Source organism: Microcaecilia unicolor, chromosome 8 (assembly GCF_901765095.1).
Source record: "Microcaecilia unicolor chromosome 8, aMicUni1.1, whole genome shotgun sequence".
NCBI classification, from domain to species: domain Eukaryota; kingdom Metazoa; phylum Chordata; class Amphibia; order Gymnophiona; family Siphonopidae; genus Microcaecilia; species Microcaecilia unicolor.
This window is the reverse complement of record NC_044038.1, coordinates 145,882,526-145,900,973: the sequence shown is the minus strand read 5'-3', so window position 1 is coordinate 145,900,973 and position 18,448 is coordinate 145,882,526. Positions and strand designations below refer to the sequence as shown.

The 18,448-nt window shown below is 45.3% G+C and overlaps 1 protein-coding gene across 3 annotated transcripts in view; it reads left to right on the top strand.

Moving 5' to 3' along the window:
• The window catches only part of ARAP3 (ArfGAP with RhoGAP domain, ankyrin repeat and PH domain 3), a 218,876-nt gene extending 214,151 nt beyond the window's left edge, over window positions 1-4,725 (top strand). For all 3 annotated transcript variants that reach the window (XM_030211196.1, XM_030211194.1, XM_030211195.1), the window contains one exon: window positions 2,818-4,725. In XM_030211196.1, coding sequence (XP_030067056.1) covers window positions 2,818-3,435 — 618 coding nt within the window. In that variant the 3' untranslated portion in view covers window positions 3,436-4,725. The remainder of the gene's footprint in view (window positions 1-2,817) is intronic.
• Window positions 4,726-18,448: the final 13,723 nt, after the last annotated feature.

Genomic DNA, 18,448 nt, shown 5'->3' with positions numbered 1-18,448 from the left:
ATGTGAGCCCTCCAAAAGCCACTAGAAACCCACTGTACCCACATCTAGGTGCCCCCCTTCACCCCTAAGGGCTATGGTAGTGGTGTACAGTTGTGGGGTTTGGGGGGGGTTTGGGGGGGCTCAGCACACAAGGTAAGGGAGCTGTGTACCTGGGAGCTTTTTCTGAAGGCCACTGCAGTGCCCCCTAGGGTGCCCGGTTGGTGTCCTGGCATGTCAGGGGGACCAGTGCACTACGAATGCTGGTTCCTCCCATGACCAAATGGCTTGCATTTGGTCGTTTCTGAGATGGGCGTCCTTAGTTTCCATTATCGCCGAAAATCAGAAACGACCAAGTCTAAGGACAACCATTTCTAGGGATGACCTAAATGTCAGGATTTGGGCATCCCTGACCGTATTATCAAAACGAAAGATGGACACCCATCTTGTTTCGATAATACGGGTTTCCCTGCCCCTTCGCCGGGACGTCCTGTGAGGACTTCCTCAGGAAATCTTGGGGGTCCCTTTCAGTTATGCCCAGGGGCGTATCTGGACTCGGGCGGTAGGGGGGGCCAGAGCCAGAGGGAGGGGCACATTTTAGCCCCCCCCCCGGCGCCACCGATCCCCCCCCCCCCCCGCCATTTCCGGACCCCCCCCTCGCCACCAATGACACCCCCCCCCCCGCTGCTGTCACTTACCTTTGCTGGCGGGGGACCCCAACCCCCCACCAGCCGAGGTCCTCTCTTCCATGCAGGCTGCGCCGCTGCAAGTTGCAACGCTTCCTGTTCTTCTGAGTCTGACGTCCTGCACGTACAATGTGCAGGACGTCAGACTCAGAAGAACAGGAAGCGTTGAAACTTGCATCCTGCACAGAAGAGAGGACTTCGGCTGACGGGGGCTTGGGGTCCCCCGCCAGCAAAGATCGGCGACGGGTTGGTGGCGGGCGGGCGGGGGAGGTGGAGAGGGTCTGTGGTAGGGGGGTCCAGGGCGAAATCTGCGGGGGCCCAGGCCCCTATGGCCCCACGCAGATACGCCCCTGGTTATGCCCCTCTATGTGTACTAAGCCCAAAGAGCCCTACTAGAGATTTGCTCTACTGCAGCCATTACCTGTACTAATACTGTTAAGGCATTGCTGGATTACCTTTGGTTTTTCTGATCTCACTTTATCAGCTGCTGCTATTTCTTGTAGTTCTCTCATACTTGGAGCTCTGCGTGATAGACTGAAAAAAGGCAGTTTAACCCTTCTGTCTTCTTTGGGAATTCAGATTTCTCCTCCTTGGTTGCATCCTATACTTGGGCTCTTATTTCAGGACCAAGCCCACATGTAAATATCAGCTTTTACACGTGTAGATTGGAATACATTTGTAAAGGAGGCTATTTTCAATTGAGGATGGTCACCATATTTAACCTGACAGGAGGTATTGTAAGAATGGAGAGAGGAAGTGGTTTGGGTGGACCCAACACATGGACATGACTTCCCCATCTTAGCATGGAAATCGACATTGATCTTCAAATATCTAAATGCCGGCATTTACATCTGCCCTAAGGCAAGCATGCATAAGTGCCTGCCTGAAGGGGCAGGTGGCAATGCTGATTTCTGGCACCTCAATCAATGATACTTAGGCATGATTTCCCTTGACCATCAACCCCTCCCCCTGAGGCATCTAAAGACCACCTGGCCCCTGAACACAGCTGATCCCTCATAAACACAGCCAATCTCCCCAGGTACCTCCCTCTGTGAAAAAACACCCCATCCCACCTGACCTCTCCATAGCATAAAAAACACCCCTCCCCAAGGTCACCTCCTTAAGACAACCTACACGGAATCCCCTCAATCTCATCCCAGCCTTACCAGGGGTCTCTGGTGTCTATCAGGGGCAGGAGTGGTCCCCAGTCACTCTTGCTGTAAAAGCCCAACACTCAAATATGGCTGCCATGACTCCTAACAATCACAGCAGCTATATTTTGAATCCCCAGCTGTAAGAGCAGGAATGACTGACAATTGCCCCTGTTCCAGCTAGACATCAGGATCCCTGGTAAGACTGGGGATGAGATTTGGGATGGAGGAGTGTTGGGTAGGGGTGCCTCAGGGGGTTATTTATTCCATGGAGGGGGTTGGGTGAGGGGGGATGTTCATTCTTGGTGGAGCACCTGGGGGGATTGGCTGTGTTTGGGGGGAGGAATCAGCTGTATCGGGGGGAGGGGGGACGTAAGTCAATCTTTGGTTGCCTCAGGGGGAATAGGAGATCTTCTAATGCCTCAGACTGTAAGGGGTATCATCTGTCTGGGATGCTGATTGAGGAAGTAATCACTACCAAGGAGAGACAGTAGCAATGATTTTAAAAAGTTGCTCTCATGCAAATGTAGGGGATTCTTTCCTGGATTCTTCCCCCACATCCAGCTTTTTAAAATCACTGCTCACACTACATGTGGAGAGTCCTACATGTACTATCCTGCACCTATTTACAAGAGTTTCTCTGTTTGGGTGACCCTTTTGTAAAATACTATGAGAATTCTCCAGGTCCTACCCGGATGAGTGTATTCTCTACTCTACATACTACCTGAAATCTGCCTCTTCTTCCCTTCCACAGGTTTTACCCTAACCTTTGATCTGCTATGATATGAAAAGAATGCTCTTTGCATAAAACCTTCAGGACAGATATTGCTTAAGTGCTTTCTTTTTAAAAAGAAGAGATGAGCCTCAATAGCATAGCAAGGTGGAATGATAGCGAGAGACAGCACCTATCATAACAATGCATCCAGCTTTGATAGCAAAGCTTTCATTTCTAGAAATTATTCATTTATTTTACTTTGCTATGTGATATTTTCTTTCTTTCTAAGCCAATGAAGATGCACCAGGATTCCTTGGAGGAACAAAGTGAGAAAGAAATGGCTGACTCTGAACCTGTTTATGAGGAAGTCGGTAACTTTGCTAACTTGATTCCACCAGAAATGCACAACAGTGTCCTTGCTGATACAACTCAGTTGCCTCCAATAGACAAAACAAGGAATCCCATTCCAACCCAGGATCATATAATAAGTACAGCACTTGTGGAATCAAACCCAGTGAAAACTCGCTCCCTGGAAAGGGGTGTAAGGGCTGAGTTACCTAAGACAGTTTCTCTTGAAAAGAGTTTTAGCATGGATCCTACTAGGACCTCCCCCGTGAACAGGACTATAGAGACCAGCCCTCCCAAAACTGCTTCTCTTGAAAGAAATATGAACCTTGGCCCAACGCAATCTGCAAGGGGTCCTCTAGGCAAAGGTGCTGTGGACTTTGGCACTATGCGCCCCCTCTTCTTTGAGCCCATACCTCTTTTGGATCCTTCAAAGGCTGCCCTAAAGAAGAAAAATGCCCAGTTGCCCTCCCCAATGCAAGAAAAGCTGATTCAGGAGCTCAGTACCATCATCCAAAAGAAAAGTGAGCCTGAAATAGGTGCAGGGCAACAAGTCACATGAGCCCAGGGGGATCATTATTCAGAAACTGGATTTTGCTCCTCTGATCTTTGATTCTTGAAGACCCTGTTCATCACATCATTGCCAGGGCTCGTTTAAATACTTTCTTTGGTCATATAAAGGCTGAAGGGGAGGTAGATAAATTGTACAATGGCATTGCAAAAAGAATCACTTCTGAAGGACCACATCCATGTATGGTCAGCAGTTCACTATTACTATTCTGTTTCCAGCCATGGTCGTTGATGAAATTGTATACATAAGAACATGCTTCCTAAGGTTGTGTGAACCCCTGAAATACAGGGGCTGGTGTCTTCTCTATCAGTGCTCTGCTGTGCCTTCTTCCTTGTGTCCATTCTCTTCCATATTCCCTCTTTTCTGTTGATCATTTTCATCTCTCTCTTTCCCTCTTGCATTTTCACCTGTCACCTTTTTGTACCCTGTTCCAATTTCTAATGTCTCTCTCTTCAGTGTTAGGTAGAACATTGAAAGGTAAAACAGCAAAAGAACAGGATGAGAAGCATACTATAACCAGTGATTAAGCATATTTGAACCCAGCATGCCATGCAACAGCAAGAGGCTTAAATTTCCTGATTTCATGAGCATGCTGAAGGGACAGTAATGGTGATAGGAGAGACTAAAGAGCAGCAGAAGCTTGTCCCTAGTATTCAGAGCTACAGTATTTCTGCAGTAAGAGGCCCCCAGAGTACCCTGCAGAGAAACCGTAGCAGTGCAAACAGCCAGGAGAAAACCCATATGGTCAATATTAAGTCAGTGGTAGTCAATGTTTCTTTAAATTCTAACCACCGTCAACTAAATTAGACCTGGATAGTCACTGCTGGGCCATATCAAGATATCTATATCGACACTGATACAGAGCACACTTTGGTTAGTGATGGGGTCTGGGGTTGGAGTCACGGAGGAGTGGGAATTATATTCATTGCCAGTGTCCGCATAACTAACTGGACAAGTTGGACTGCACAAAAGGCAGTCCTAACTGTGCCCAGAAGTCAGAAGTTATGTGGGTATGGCCAGAGCCGCTGAAGACATAGCCGGGCCCGGGGCAGGACCGCCGCCCTACCCCGCCCCTTACCTTCCTGTGTTTGACTGCTGCTCCCTCGGTCTGTCGTCTCCTGCTCCTGTGTGCCGGGACCCAGATGATTGCATTAAAGCAATAACCTGGGTGAGTTATGGCGTTATTGTAATCATCAGGGTCCTGTCAAGCAGGAGCAGGAGAGAGACAGACCCAGAAGCAGGCAGGCAGGAAGAAACTTGCTGGCACTGGGCCCCTCCCCCCTTGGAGGCCAATCCCAGGGAATTCCCTCCCTCTGCCCACCTCCTCTTGGTGGCCCTGGGTATGGCCAATATTCAGTATTTTACTTGCATATTTAACTGGGCAAGGTTTGTATATGCATACTTGATCTTCATTTGTCTTTGCCATCTTCAGGGTACAGTTGTGTGGTCCATCTTGCCCGTTTAGCTATCATTGGTGCCCATATAACTCTTGGCTTCTGCATGACTCTGCCACCAGACTGCCCCAGTACTAGCCAAAGAATGACAGCAGTCAGAGTCAGTATTTAGCAGCATTACCCACTTAAGTGCCGCTAAATATTGGCGCATGGCTTCCTTACAGCATGCTGAATATTGGCCCCATAGAATTTATCAGAGCACTGAGAGGCCTTCCTTTCTTTCAGCCTAATTTTCTGGGTGAAAAATACGGCATTGTCAACTAAGAAGTCATTGCTAGAGGGGCTGTGACCTTGGAATTCATTTTTGATGCTTCATATAGCTGAGAAAAGTATGTATTTTAAAATATTTTATTAAGTTGATCAGAGTTAATTTGTTGGATGGTATAGATGGAACCAACTCTCTCATACAAAGTTTTATTCCTTAATTGAAAAAGTCATTTTGAAAGATAATTAATACTATTAGCTGCAGAAGTGAACATTGTACCTGGTGAAATGAATGTAAGTCTCCAGGCTCTGATACTGTTATGAAAAAGTATTTATCACACATGACTATTGATTGGGGGGAAAAGTGGAGAGAAAAGGAGGGCAACTCTCCAAGGCCCTGTAATGATGTGAACAGACTCTTTATACACTCCCAATAATAGCACACAGGACACCTTGAATGTGATTCTTAAAGCGTCCTTACTATAGGAAAAGAGGCAAGGAAAAATATTGACAAAAGAGGAATAAATATACAGTAATTTTGTGGGACCCCCCCCCCCTAAAATGAGTCCACTGTTCTCTCTAAGCTGCGTAGAAGTCTTCCACTAACATTGTATGGCAGGAATGTTGGTGGAGGCACAGATCCCCGTTTACTTCTTTTTACTCCCCCTCCAGAGTCATTCACTTTCCCTACTCCCAGTTCTTCATTCATGACTTTTCCCACATATTTCACCTCTCTAGAGTAACAGGGGAAAGTGAACAGGTTAGAAGTGGGTGTGGTGGCAGTAAGAGCTTGTGGGTGAACATGGGGACTAGGTAGACACATGCTTTAAATGGAGTGGCTTCATGGTTAGAGATGAAGAGCTGATAGCTTACCAGTTCCAGAAGGGAAATTTTAGGCTAGTCTTGGATTTTTGACAAACGTATCCTGACATTATGGACCTACAGCACTGATATCAACGGGTATAATCAGGGAATACAAACAGAACATTGAATTGGGACGAAAGTTCAAAAACAGGATTAGCCAAAAAGTCTCCATACGAGTCTGGAGCAGTGGATTGAGACCCTGGAAAGTTGGGCAAGCCATTTGCACCTTCCATTGCCTCAGGTACAAGCCAAAGATGTCAAGGATGGACTGCCCCAAATAGTAAGACTTATGGCGATGTGTCTAAGGTATAAATTTTAAAAAGAATTATGCATGTAAAAAGCTTCACAAATGCAAAAAAGCAAAAGATAATGAGTAATCTATTTTGAGTGTGCACAAGCTCCAGTTCCTTACTTTCATTTTCCCCATCCTTCTAAATATCAGGAGGCTGTGACTCCTTTTCTCCTATGGATCTTGAATAGATTTCTTTGGAACCTGACAAGTGCTGGATTGGTTACTGTCAGAGACAGGATATTGAGCTCAATGGACTTTGGGTCCGAAACAACATGCCATGCTTCATGTTCTTATGTTCTCCATTTTTTACTGTTTCAAAGAAAAACTCCTCTCTGTAGATTTCTTTCTTATGAGGCTTGTTAAGATGCCTCTGAAGAAACTTTAATGTTCACTTTTTCTTTTCTCATGCACCCCCACATAGATGCCTAGTAAAAGAGGTTTGGAAAGGCTAAGCGTAAACTTCAACCTAAGATCTCTTCCAGATGGACAGACTATTGTAGGAAAGGAAAGCAGTTCCAGGGGCCCTCCTTTCCCCTTTCCCTCTCTCACTGCTGTAGCTGTAAGGAAAATTGCTTTGAAGGAGAACAGTTTTTCATCCCTCAGCCTCCCCTACTGTGAATATGAGTGTTAGGTTGCTAGCAAGGGACATGGCCATTAAAAAGGGAGAAGGGTGAGGAAGAAGGAAGGCTTGGTGGGGTCTTGGATGGGGGGAGGGGGAAGGAAAATGGGTTAGGAAAAATGGGACGAGCAAAAGATGCCCTGAAAGTAGAGACCAGAGGATTGGAAATGGGTGTGAAGAGGGTAAGTAAACACTAGGGATTAACAGAGAGAGTAAGAACTTGGGGATGATGGGAAGAAAAAGTGACCTGGGAAAATGAGAGTGGAATTCAGGGATTGGTGGGGGGATTGTTCTTCAGGCTGATGGCTGAATAGTGGGAGTACTATAATTCCTTAGCACTAGACTAACAACCATGGAAGCCTGGTTCAAATCCTGCTGCTGCTCCTTGTGATGATGGGCAAGTCACTTAACCTTCAATTGCCTCAGGTACAAACTTTAGATGGAAATATCTAGTGTACTTGAATGCAACTCACCTTGAGCTACTACTGGAAAAGGTGTGAGCTAAATCCAAACAAATAAACTCAGAGAATGGGGGCAGGGAGAAAAAGTTACCTTGAAGGAAAGAGTGGGGACTTTGGAGTCAGATTGGTGTGTTGTCTGTTGGGGACAGTATGAGAAGGAGGAGAAAATGTGGGAGAAAAGACCTGTATGGGGAGGAGAGAAGGGAATCAGAATGGGAGGAATAATGCTGATGAAGAGTGGCAAAAAGAGTGCACCAATGTAGTTGAAAAAATAAAGGGGTTAATATTTATTGGGACTTATTTGGGTAGGAATCAATCCTATGCAGAAATGTCTTGCAGACTGGGTCATACCTTGATTTTCAGCAGTACTTAACTGGACAGTGCCACTGAAAATCCAGTCAGACTGCCTTGGCACTCTCTGGGCAGTGTCAGGCTGATATTCCAGGGCAGAGTCTTAATTTTATCTGGATAGTTACTGGGTACCAGTCTGAATATCACAGTACCTAGATATGGGCTTAATGGGCAACTGAAACTTATATTCCTCAGTGATATCCAGGAATGGCCAGGCATTGGATATCCAGTTATATAAAGCAAAGGGCAGCTGGCATTTAAAAACATGCTGACCACTGCAGGCTGAATATTGCCCCGAAAATATCTAGATAACAATGGTAGATAGGGAGTTTTATTTCCATTGCCTCTCCCAAATAAGCTACAGTTTACAGCAAGAAAGAAGGAGTGAGGAAGTAAGTGCTGGAGCTTTGGATATGGTTAATGAGTGCTGGGAATCCAATTTCCCTCTCTGTCTTCCTCAGGGCTGCTGCCCTGCTCTGTGTGTTGCTGTTGACTCCTTACTGCATGGACAGGGATGAGAGGCACAATTTTGGAGTTCCTGGCCCGTTTCCTAGAACTGTTCACATTTCTAGTCTTGATCCAGTCAGGACCAGCCCTAGGGTGTCTGATGCCCTAGGCCAGGGGTCCTCAAATCCAGTTTTCAAGGTACTCAACCCAGCCTGCTACTGACAAATTCTAAAGAAACTTTTGAATACAGACTGGGTGGGTAGATGCCAGAGCATGGGGAGAAGTGTGGAGGGGGGATCAAGAGAGAGGGGGAGATGCCAGATATTTGAGGGGGGGGGGAGAACAGGGGAGGGAGATATGCCAGACTCTAGACTTGGAGATTGCCATCCCTGGAAGCTGCCTAGTTTGCCTAGTGCTATGGCAAGCCCTGGATCCAGTTGAGTAATATGCATCCTATGGGCCAGGTATTCAGCTGGCAGTGCTCAGTGTGATCGCCACTAGCGCTATACCTGGAAATTCATAGCCTGGCACTGGAATGTTTGGATTTGCAGAGCTGGATACATAAGTACAATATTCAGCAAGGGAATAGAATGGGACTTGATACACCACCTTTCTCTGGTTATAATCCAAACGGTTTACATATTATGTACAGGAATTTATTTTGTACCTGGGGCAACAGAGGGTTAAGTGACTTGCCCAGAGTCACAAGGAGCTACAGTGGGAACTGAACCCAGTCCTCCAGGATCAAAAGCTGCTGCACTATCCACTAGGCTACTCTTCCACTAGTACCATTCCATGAAGAATCTCAAATAGTAGCAACATTCCATATTCCACTGCACTAACCACTAGGCTACTCCTACACTACAATATTCAGCACTTAACTGACAATGGGTTACCGCAGTCCTAATTATGCGGTTAACCTGACCAGTTAAGTGCTGAATATACTACTACTACTACTATTTAACATTTCTAGAGCGCTACTAGGGTTAAGCAGCGCTGTACAGTTTAACAAAGAAGGACAGTCCCTGCTCAAGGAGCTTACAATCTAAAGGATGAAATGTCAAGTTGTGGCAGTCGGCACAACCGGCCAAGTGCCGACTCCACCCCCGGAACACCCCCAAAATAGCCCATTTCCAGTTCAGCGCTAACCGGTTATTTTTAGCTACACTAACCGTTTAAGTGTCGCTGAAAATTAGCAGTTAACTGGTCAGGAGCCATTTCTGCTTGGTTAAATTGCTTTGGATATTGACCCCTATATGTCTGCAGTGTACAAAAGGAAATGTGTTTCTGTTTGTCTAGCATGGCACTGTATACAGTCTGGCTTCTCAGGATTTTCTGTTCAGTTGTTTGCACAATTTCTAATTTGTAGCCACTTCTTCTGAGTTTGGTGAGAGGATCTTTCTCTGTGTTTTAAGTGTATGACTGACTTCAGGATTTTGTGTTACTTCCAAAGTGCTTGCTAATGGAAAGTTTGAGTTGTTATTGAGGCGACTCCTGCATTTGTATATTATGTACATTGTATTTTACCTCTGAAGATATAATTGCATATTTCTGCAGTTGTAAATGTTTTATAGTTCAATAAAAAGAACGTTTAAAACTTCAGTTGGATGGTGAAGTTGAATTCCACATTGACATAAATTGGGTTATTTAAATCATGTATAGCCCACCTAAGCGGGTTACAATAATAAAAACACACGTTTATGTTTATTTAATCTTGATATAGCACCATTACTGACGATGCAGATCAAAGCGGACTACAATATGATGGTAAAATCATAGAAAAGATCTCTATAAATATAATAGGAATGTATTCATTCTCAACAAAGAATAGGCAGAGAGAAAAGTAAAGTCAAAACAAATACAAGAAACCATTATCCTTGAAAGGGTGTGTTAAATCTTAATATACACACAAACAGAACATCACAAGACATCTGCTGCAGCACAGTATTTATTCTATCTTTGTACTATCCTGGTATTATCAAATTACCAAAATACATGTACAAAAAGATGTGGTTTTAAAGTTTCTTAAAGTAACTCTCTCACCACCCCAGACAAGTCTAACTGTTCTGGCAATTTGTTCCAAAGAGAGGGGCCATTGCCCTGGTTTCAGTACAAGAAATGTGTTTCTGTTTGACCAATGTAGTACTGCTTGCAGTCTGACTTCTCAGGATTTCCAGTTCAGTTGTTTGCACAATTTCTAGTTTGTGGTCACTTGTTCTGTGTTTGGTGAGAGGGTCTAACTCATTTATTTCTTTTCTCTAAAAATACGTGTGGGACAGGGGTAAAAGATCATATCATCCCTTTTAAAACTGTCCACCCTCGTCACATCATTGGTTAGGACTGTTGATACCCCTGCCATGCAGCTCTACCCTGCCCCACTCCTCTGCTTCAGCCTCCCCAAACAAATGAGTCACCAGCTGTCTATAGACTCCCCAAATCATTCATTAAAAATAAATCCTCATAAAACCAGCCATTTAAGATACACAGGGAGGGTGAGAGTCTTCTGAGAGGCCTTTCATACACTCTCATGTGCAGTAGTGATTTCAGAAAGAAAAATTTGTGGTGGTATCAGGAAGGCAAGCTAAGTATGGGGGGGGGGGGGGAGGAAGCCACTGCTCCCTCTAAGTTGAGCGGGAGTCTTCCACCTATGGTCCTGCCAGTGGGTGGTGCTATTTCACTATCACATTTTCAATAGCGAGGGGCAGGCAAGCTCTGCAGGACTCTAGGAAACCTGCCTGTCCCTAGCGAATGAAAACACAGTATTGAAGCACCACCTTCCACTGGCAGCAATGCAGTTGGAGGACTCCCGCTCAGAGGGGACAGTGGGAGAAACCAAAGTGACATTTCTCTATGTGAAGGGAAATTCTATAATAGGACACCTGGTAGGAGCTTATTCTATAAATGAAAGTTGGACCTACTTTCCTTTATAGCTTGCACCTAACCAGACATACACATGCCTCCAAGTTAGGTGCAAGCTACAGAGCTAGTATAAATGCTTGTGCTCAAAACACCAGGGATATACATATACTCCTGGATTCTATATATGGCGCTCAAAATTCAGCATGCAAATTTGGGTACGCAACCAATTTGCGCATCCAATTTAATTGAGTAACGAGTCAATTAGTAAAAATAGAGTGCCATCAATTATTGGCAATAATTGGCAACAACTTGAATTTACGTGCACATCTTGCTAAGCGCTATTCTATAAAGACGCAAGTGTAGATCTTTTAGCGTGGAACTGAAAAGAGGGCATGGCCACGGGAGGGGCATGGGTGGGTCAGGGGCGTTCACTAAAGATGCACGTACAATCTAGATTTAAGCTCTTTCAGCAGAGACTGTCTTTTTCTGTATGGTGTACAGCGCTGCGTATGCCTTGTAGTGCTATAGAAATGATAAATAGTAATAGTAGTAGTAGTATTATAGAATTTGGGGATGTGCACCTAATTTATGAATCTGGATTTACACCAGGCTTCAGTTGGTGTAAATCCTCACGCCAAAAGTTGGGTGCAGATCCCGGTGTTATACGCTATTCTATAAACGGTGCCCAGCGGGAAGCACCATTTATAGACTAGCGCTCAGAGCTCATTTTTTTTGGCACCCAAATTTGAACGCCATTTGCTGAATCTAGTCCATAACTTACAGTATTAAGGGATCTTTTTACTACACTGTGGTAAGAGGGGTCCTGCAATAGAATCATCATCACATTTTTTTTATGCGCCCTGAGGCCCCCTTTTACCACAGCAGGTAAAAGGCTGTCTTTTTTCTGGAACAGAAATGGCTTTGTGGTAAGTGAACCACTTGCCGCACGGCCATTTGGGGGGGGGAAGAACCACCACCCAGTGAGGTGGCGGTAAGGGCTCCTGCACTAACCTGACGGTAACCGGGCAGCATGCAGCACTTCCCAGTTACCACCGGGTAAGCACCAGCGGTACAAAAATAGAAACTATTTTTTGTAGCACTGGAAATGTCGTGCGTGGGGGGTGGGGAACTACCATCGGGCTCCTGCAGCAGTTCTGGATTGGGCGGCAAGCCTGTTGCCGTGCGCCAACCTTTTAGTAAAAGGGCCCCTCTATAAGACATGTGAGTAAGTGTGAGAGCTGCCCAGGCTGTGCCCCTGTTTACAACCACTGGGCATATACATAATTTGGGAGAAATGCGTGTATTTACAGAATAGCACTTTGACAGAATAGTGGCATGAATACCGTCAAAGAGAGGTGAAAAAACTGCTTAAAACAAATATAGTGTGAGCAACGTGGAAATGCTCGTTTCTTAACTGAACTGCAGAAAGGAATCGACTAGATCTCATTATTAGATGTTTGATATTTTGGCACTTAAATTTGAGATTCCTTATTAAGGTAACATCATGTGCCCCTGAAGTAGGTGCAATCTGAAATGTGGCCACATCAGGCAGGTGACATCTGTACCAGCAAATGTGCTAAACATTATTAAAGACTTTTTACCACACTGCTCTTATTTTCTTAAATTTTTCCAACTCTATCTTCTTGACTGTGGAATAATGACATGTACAAGCGTATGTGCAAATTTACACATGTATATTGTAGTATTCAAAACATTTTCACACATAATGGGCACATAAATGTGAATTGCCCCATCACACCCATTGTCACATCACAGCCCCTCCCCCATTTTAAAATCAGCTATAAACGACACTAAAAGACAAAGTTCTGGGGTCTTCTATGCATAAAGAATCTCCCCAGTAAGTTTCACCCACCCAGTAAAACTATCCAGCACTCAAACTGCTGTACCAGTAAAAAGACTGTACTATAAAATAATATCACAGCAACAGGAAGAGGCTCTCGTTGTCTGCAGTAAAAACACAAGACACATCCAAGCAGACACGACAAAAGGCCAAAGCGTAAAATCCAAGGAATCTTTATTACACAAGTCCCAAAAAGGGGACTTGTGCATTAAGAATTTTGGGACTTGCGAAATAAAGATTCCTTGGATTTTAAGCTTTGGCCTTTTGTCGTGTCTGCTTGGACGTGTCTATAAAATAATATTACACCAGGCCATGAAGTGCCAACACAGCTGTTGTTGGGAAGCTAGAACAAGCTGGACTGCTATTCATCCCTACATGGGAACTAGACACTAGCAGAATCCTTCACATACCCAGAACATGGGTAGTCCTTCAACCAAAATAGAATAAGGGACTAGAAATTAGAAATGAAAATGTGCAGACAAAACCCCAAGATGGACTCTATAAATTCCAATACTGGAAAAAAAAACAAATATATTTCCTCTTGTACTCTGCAAAATACAAAAATAGAAAAGATGTGCATTTCCCAATGCAGATACACTCCAGTCCCTAAAAATTTAAAATAACATCTTCTCTTTTCTAACTTTGTTTCCTAGGCGTTTTATTTTTCCACTTAGATTTTTTTCCACTTTCCTTTTTTTTAATTTTTTTCTCCTAAGTTTTCTCTCTTAGGTCTTCTTTCTATTTTCTTCTCTCACCTCCTGTTTTCTTTCCTCTCTCCTGATTTTTTTTTTTTTTGCTCTGCTGCCATCTTTCTTGTTTTGCTTATTTCATTCCTATATCATTTTTTGTTTTCCATTGGTTCTTTATCCTATCTATTCTCTTCTGTTCTACTTTCTCTTCTTTCTCATACCCCCTTGTCCCTCAGCTCCTCACACACACCTCGCCTTTCCTTTCCCAGCAGTCACCCTTCCCCACCTGACACATACTGCCCTATCAAGCATCCCTTACCTGATATCCTATCCTATTATTTCTCTTCCATTCATACGAGCTAACTTTTTTAAATGACTGGGGATGTTTAACTTGGCACAAATAATCAAGTCCATATAAAGGAAATTAAAGCATAGTGGGTTGTGAACAGTGGTGTGCTGGAGCTGGCTGTTAAATTTTTTAACATCTTGCGAGCCGGTTGTTCTGCAGGGCGAGCCGGCTCCGGTAAACGAGGTAAGCATGGCAGAGGGTGCCACAAGCCATGCTTACCCTGTTTACCTCACCTCCCACCACTGCCCTCGTTTGCCTGCGCCACCCTGGGGGGTTAAATCTTTTTTATTACCTCCGTCCTGTCACGTCATTGAAAGCCCTGCCCATCTCTAGCCTTCCCTTCGTGAGTTCGTTCCCTCAGAGTCCCGCCTTCTGACGTCATTTCGTCTTTCCGCGAGGGCAGGACTCTGAGGGAACAAACTCGAAGAGAAGGCTAGAGACGGGCAGGGCTTTCAATAACGCGGCCGCTTCGACGGAGGTAATCAGGGGAGCGAGGATCGCTGGGTATGGGTGGCTGGAGGGGGGAAGGGGAGAGAAGAGAATCACTGGGTATTGATGGATAGAAGGGGGCAGGGGAGAGAAGAGAATTGCTGATATTGATGGATAGAGGGAGGGCAGGGGAGAGGAGTGTTGCTGGACATGGATGGATGGAGGAGAGGGCAGGGGAGAGGAGAGTTGCTGGACTTAGGTGGATGGAGGGGAGGCAGGGGAGAGGAGAGTTGCTGGACATAGGTGGATGGAGGGGAGGGCAGGGGAGAGGAGAGTTGCTGGACATGGGTAGATGGAGGGGAGGGCAGGGGGAGAGGAGGGTTGCTGGACATGGATGGATGGAGGGGAGGGCAGGGGAGAGGAGGGTTGCTGGACATGGATGGAGGAGAGGGAAGGAAGAGAGAAGAAATGCTGGACATGGATGGAGGGGAGGGAAGAGTGAGGAAGGAGATGAGATGAGGGAAAAGGAAGAGAGGAGAAAAACTGCACATGGATGAAGAAAATAGGCAGAAGCTGGATCCACTGGACAGTCAAGTCTGCAAAGGACCCAGCTTTTACTTACAGATGTAGGGCAAGAAATGAAGAAGAAAGGCAGAAAGTAAAGAAATAAATGGAAAGGAAGCCCTGGAAACGGAGTTAAGAGGACAGATAGCAGCGGAATCGGATACTGGGCCAGCATGATCAGAAAATCAAAGTCACCAGACAACAAAGGTAGAAAAAATCATTTTATTTTCATTATAGTGTTTGGAATATGTTCACTTTGAGAATCAGGTGCTCAACATTAAAAGTTTATATTTATTTACTTATTTATGGCATTTTATCCCACATTAAACATGAATTAGATTGGAACCTGGGATCATTAATTTTTTTTTCTAGAGTAATGCATTGCCCCCCCCCAGGCTCTCTCCCCGGCTATAGCCAGCTCTGCAATTTGGGGGGGGGGGGCACAGAGGTGTACGGGGGGGGCGCAGAGGTGGACGAGGGGCGCAGAGGTGGATGGGGGGAGCAGAGGTGGATCAGGGAGAGAGCCTGTTGTTAAACATTTACCAGCACACCACTGATTGTGAACACAACTGGTCAGGCTGTCCAAGAGCAGAGCAGGTGGAGCACCACAGGAAGGACTTGTGGGTAAAAGAAATGCTAGGGGTAGCACTGCAAGGCCCACCAGTTTCCCTTTCCCTCAACCCCAAATCATCACCACAGTTTACCATTCAGCTTATCTACACCACACTCACACTGTCTTCCAGTCCACCTTGGCCCATATACAACCCATATTCTCCCCCTCCCAGCCAGTCCTTAATAGCTCCTCTTCCCTACCTAACCTATGTACACCATACACTTTCTTTTCTCTCAGATCATCCCAGTGCGTTTTTCTAGAAAATACATGCCAGTACTCAAATGCCAGGCTACCCTTCAGGGGTGGGGTGATCACTGAGGGACCCACCCCACAACAGCCAGGCACTCTGCAACCAGTCACAGAATCTATGACAAGGCAGAATTGGTGTGTAGAGCCTGAGCTCTTTCATTAAAACATGGGGACCATTGGTCAATTTTAGCAATGGAAAAGGTGCCAGTACTCAGCACTCACCCACCTTAATGCCTTCTTCCTCCTCTCATCTTCTTATTCTGTTTTTCCCTCATTTCTTTGTCCCATGCAGTTTGACTTTTGTTCTGGGGTGGGATGCTTAATATCACCCCACCCCTGTACCTACTCCATTTCCCCCATTCTATACTTCTCTGCTCTCTACTTCCTCCTGACCTGACTTGTTCCCTACTAATTGCTCCCCCCCATTAGGTTCCCTCTCACTCTTAGTTGGTGCCCCCTCCCCTGCAGGCTAGACTCACTCATGCCTCATACCTCCTAAGCAGATTCATCACACATATCAAATCCCGCCTTCATCACGCGTCCAATATGCCCCCCCCCCCCTGAGATTTGGACGTCCTTGCAACGGACTGCAGTTGGAGACCTCCAAAATCGGGTTTCGATTATACCGATTTGGAAGTCTCTGGGAGATGGACGCCCGTGTTCCGATTTATGTCAAAAGATGGACGTCCATCTCTTTTGAAAATGAGCCTGATAGTAACATAGTAAGTGACGACAGATAAAGACCTGTACAGTCCATCCAGTCTGCCCAACAAGATAAACTCATTTTACTTGATATGTGATACTTTATATGTATACCAAATGTGAAAGAGTAGCTCTAAGAATAAAGAAAGTTGATAAAGTTAGGAATCTAACTGGTATTGCTACTTAAGGAACATTAAAATAAATGTCTCTTCACTGATAAAAAGTAAGCAAATAAATTTATATAGTACTTTATACATGATGTATTATAACTTATGTGTCATTCAGAAGGCTGTGATGCAGTGGCATTCCTAGGGGGGCTGACATCCGGGGCAGATCGCCGATGCGCCCTGCCCCCCGGATGCAGCGCGACCCCCCCCCCCCCCCGTGAAAGAACCCCCCAGGTGCACGCCGCTGGGGGGGTGCCGCGCGCGCCTGTCCATTTGTTTCATGCTCCCTCTGCCCCGGAACAGGAAGTAACCTGTTCCGGGGCAGAGAGAGAATGGAACGAACTCAGGACAGGTGCGCGCGGCACCCCCCCCCCAGCGGTGTGCACCTGGGGCGGACTGCACCCACTGCCCCCCCCCCTAGGAACGCCACTGCTGTGATGGAAACGTAACATAAACATAGAGCATATTGTGCAATTCTACGAAGATTACTAACAGAATCAGGGTTTTTTTTCCTGCAGTAACAAGAACCTTTTCTAAAGCTGAAGTAGGGCATCATGTGATTCACAGAACATCCCATAGCCATGCACTGTTTATTTTTATAGGCAGATTAGGTTTGGAAAGAGGTGAAAGTCAAAGTGGAATGGCTGTGAGCCTTTAGTCCAGAGAGTTATATAGGAAAGTTACAAAAATGGCTTAATGGAAATATATGTAGGAAGACATTTTTGCTATTGTGTTTAACTGAGATTATTGACTATGTGGAATGCAGATTTACCCTCTGAAGCAGTATGTAGAAAGCTTTGGCAGCACTGAAATCCGCAATACAGCATTGCAAATAACAAAGCAAGCTCTGGAGCACTGACACATTTTGAATTTATTTATTTATTTATGGCATTTATATCCCACATTATTCCCACCCATGGACAGGTTCAATGTGGCGTACAATAGTCTATTAAGCAACATTAATACAAAATACAGGAATTAGCGTAAGAGAAGGGAAAGAGGAACAACAGGAGGGAGAGGGAGAGAGGGGAAGGTGACAATTTGTCGATGTGGCTGCCGTGGCTCAGAGGGATGTAACACCAGGAGGGCCCACAGCATATACTCTACCGAAAAGGAAGGTCTTGAGCCGCTTCTTAAAGGTCGGGTGATCTGGGGTGAATTTGACCACTTGGGGCAGTCCGTTCCAGGATTGAGTGCTAAGATAAGAAAAAGAGGAAGCATAGACAGTCTTATATTTGAGGCCACTGAGAGCTGGATAGTGGATATTGAGATACGTGCGAGCTGACTTGCGGGAGTTCCTGGGCGGCAAGTTAATCAGAGTGTCCATGTAAGCAGGAGCGTCTCCATAGAAGATTTTGTGCACCAATGCACAGATCTTGAAAATGATACGGTCCTTCACAGGAAGCCAATGCAAGCTCTCACGTAATGGGCTTGAACTTTCAAATCTCGATTTACCGAAGATGAGTCGAGCTGCTGTGTTCTGAGCAGTTTGCAATTTCTTTAGTAGCGTGGATGTGCATCCCCCATAGGTACTGTTGCAGTAATCGAGACGACTTATAACTAGGGACTGAACTAGGTAGCGGAAATAAGGCTGGATACGCTTAAGTTTCCAAAGAGTGAAGAACATTTGTTTGACTACAGAGTTCACTTGCTGCTCCAATGTCAAAGATTATGACTCCCAAGATTTTTAGGGACTCCGAAATTGGCAGGACGAGCTCAGGAGTGATTAGTGTAGGAGGTCTGAGTTTGGTAAAACGAGAGGTGAGGACCAAACAATGTGTTTTCTCGGCATTGATTTTGAGTCGAAATGAGTTGGCCCAGTCAAGCATG